Source organism: Haplochromis burtoni, unplaced genomic scaffold (genome assembly GCF_018398535.1).
Source record: "Haplochromis burtoni strain Fernald_Lab_line unplaced genomic scaffold, NCSU_Asbu1 Contig_41, whole genome shotgun sequence".
NCBI lineage: Eukaryota > Metazoa > Chordata > Actinopteri > Cichliformes > Cichlidae > Haplochromis > Haplochromis burtoni.
Genome location: NW_024582402.1, coordinates 2598126 through 2600605, shown reverse-complemented (window position 1 = coordinate 2600605; position 2480 = coordinate 2598126). Strand labels below are relative to the sequence as shown.

At 37.7% G+C, this 2480-nt stretch overlaps 1 protein-coding gene across 1 annotated transcript; it reads left to right on the top strand.

The window, feature by feature from the left end:
- Positions 1–6: 6 nt before the first annotated feature.
- Positions 7–1352, top strand: ccl20a.3 (chemokine (C-C motif) ligand 20a, duplicate 3). The gene is made up of 4 exons (XM_005920450.3): positions 7–92; positions 209–317; positions 441–515; positions 604–1352. Exons 1-4 carry the CDS (start codon positions 26–28, stop codon positions 641–643), a joined length of 291 nt encoding a protein of 96 aa, XP_005920512.1. The 5' UTR covers positions 7–25; the 3' UTR covers positions 644–1352.
- Positions 1353–2480: the final 1128 nt, after the last annotated feature.

Below are 2480 nucleotides of genomic sequence, written 5' to 3'. Positions count from 1 at the left end.
TGCTGCCAACACAAACGAAGAAGACATGCTGCCAATCCGAGCTGTGGTGGTGATCGCACTTACTGTTTGTCTGACTGCAAACACATCAGCAGGTTCGTATTTGTTTCCTTCTTGCCTTATTTTCTTTGATTTTTTGTCTGTTTAATCACATTTACACATAAGCATACACATATTTTAATTTAACACGTTTTCTTTCCTTCTTTCACAGCTTATCGTTACTGCTGTCGAAGGTACATGAGAGGCAGATTACCATGTTCAGCCATCGAGGGGTACTCAGTCCAGACTGTCACAGAGATGTGTCCCATCAATGCCATCATGTGAGCATCATTACAATTACTTTAACAAACTGCTTTAAAAAATTAAAAAAAAAAAAACTTGACACAACATTAGTGTTTACTGTGGGTGTACAAATATTAACATATTGCTTTGTTTTAATGTAGTTTCTACACAAAGAAGGGGAAAGCATGCGCCAATCCAGCTCTGAGATGGGTGATGAACTGTGTCGATCGCATAAGGTGAGATTTTTAGAAACAGAATAAAGAGCAAACACTGTCATTTTCTAATAAACAGCAGGAGAAGTAACTCCATCTATCATCATTTCAGGAATAGAGCGAAGAGGATCCACCAGCTCAGCAGCCTGTGATTCCTCACGGTTTTATAGTGAACGGCGTCTTATGGAGCCTGCTGCAAATGACAAATATGCTGCAGATATCAACTCAGTTTTAAGAGCTTGTGTAATATTAAATGTTTGTATTCGTTGTAAATATAAGAGTTGTCCATGAATTAAGCTGTGGTGAGAAAGAGTAACATTGAGTACCTGTTCAGGTCTAAAACCACTTCTGCTTGTGTGCTGTTGAATTTGTCCACATTAACACGTGACACTGCATGCCTCCTTTTATCTTAGTTCTTTGTTTATCTTCTCACGCTGAAAGATTCCAGCTCTGAAAGTTCTCACTGTGAGAAGTTTTCTGAAAGTTCTGTGCCACGTGATAAAAAACCCAGGAAGTCGTTAAACATTAATAGGTGAATTTCCAGTAACATAAGCAGAAAGACAATGCGGGACCTGTTTCTTTAAAGAACGTTGCAGAGCAGGTATTTCTTTGTTGACAGTTAGATGAGAAATCTGCCCTGATTTTAATCTGTAGCTTTTCTGTGGTTAAGCTAGTTTGACCTTTGACTTAGTATAATACCTTGTTACACATTACCTGCATTCATTTTGTGTTTAATCTTATTGTATTATATTCTGATTTATGAAGATCTTCATTTTTTTGTATTTTCCATTTAATTTGCTGCTTAAACACAGTCATTTCCCAGCTGTTGGCATAAATAAAGTATTTCTCGTCTTATCTTAATTATATTTTGCTGGATTCTGTGCATGCAAGGAACCGAGGCTCCTTCAGAAACAGCCTGTAGGCAGCAGAGTTATCAAAATTTGATTTTTTTAAAAATTTGATTGGTTTCAGTGTTAAGTTTTACTCACTACGATAAACTTGGCTGCAGTGGTAAGCGTCTGTGGGTAAGACATGAAGTAAATATTAAAGAACAGCAATTTATCTTTTTAATGGTAGTAATGTAATATGGCAATGAGGGAAAGATGTTTAAGTAGACAAAATAAGAAATACAAAAGGACTGTACAGCTGCAAAGTGCTGTCAGGAGCACATTTTCAATATTCTGCAAAGGTCTTGAGCAAACCCTAATTTCTTTAAAATTAGCTAGAAAAGTGAGAGATGTATGCAACGATTTATTGAAACATGTACAGACATAAATAGAAAGTCTATATAAAGTATATAAATCAAAAACAGAGTATGTACTGTTATGAAGGAAGGAAGGCTCAGGGTTTAAGTAATCAGCATCATGGGCTCATCCGATTAGAAGAATAAGCAGTCATCTAATCATTCACAGGGTTCTCCTTTTATTCTCAAATCAATAAAACAAAGAAGGAAGGAAAGACACACATGGACTGCCAATGCTGAAAGAAAACAGATTTAAGTTACTCATTACCTTAAACAATACATAAAATAAAAACCCCAAACAGAACCTCACCTCTGCTGCCGCCCCGTGTGGGAGTGAAGAAAGAGTGAGCCAAAAGTGAATGCAGTCCTTATATAATGTGTGACAGGTGAGTGCAATTAAGGACAAGCACCACACCCAATCAAAGGTGAGAGAACTAAACAAGGTGCATCTGGTGAAGTGAGTGGGTGTGCTGGGATGTGCTAAAAGGTGGGTCTTTACAACATGTACAATTCTAAAGAGCTTGAAAGTCAGTATTTGGTGTGACCGGCATTATTCTTCAACACAGGCTGAACTCTCTTCATGGAGCTTTCTCTTAATCTCTAAGTAGTCTGCAGGAATAATTCTCCAGGCTTGAAGGACATTCAAAGCTCTTCTTTGGATGTTGGCCGTCTTTTATTCGGTTCTCTATCACGATGAGGTCTGGGCTCTGAGGAGGCCAAAATCTGACAGTACTTATCTGTGATCA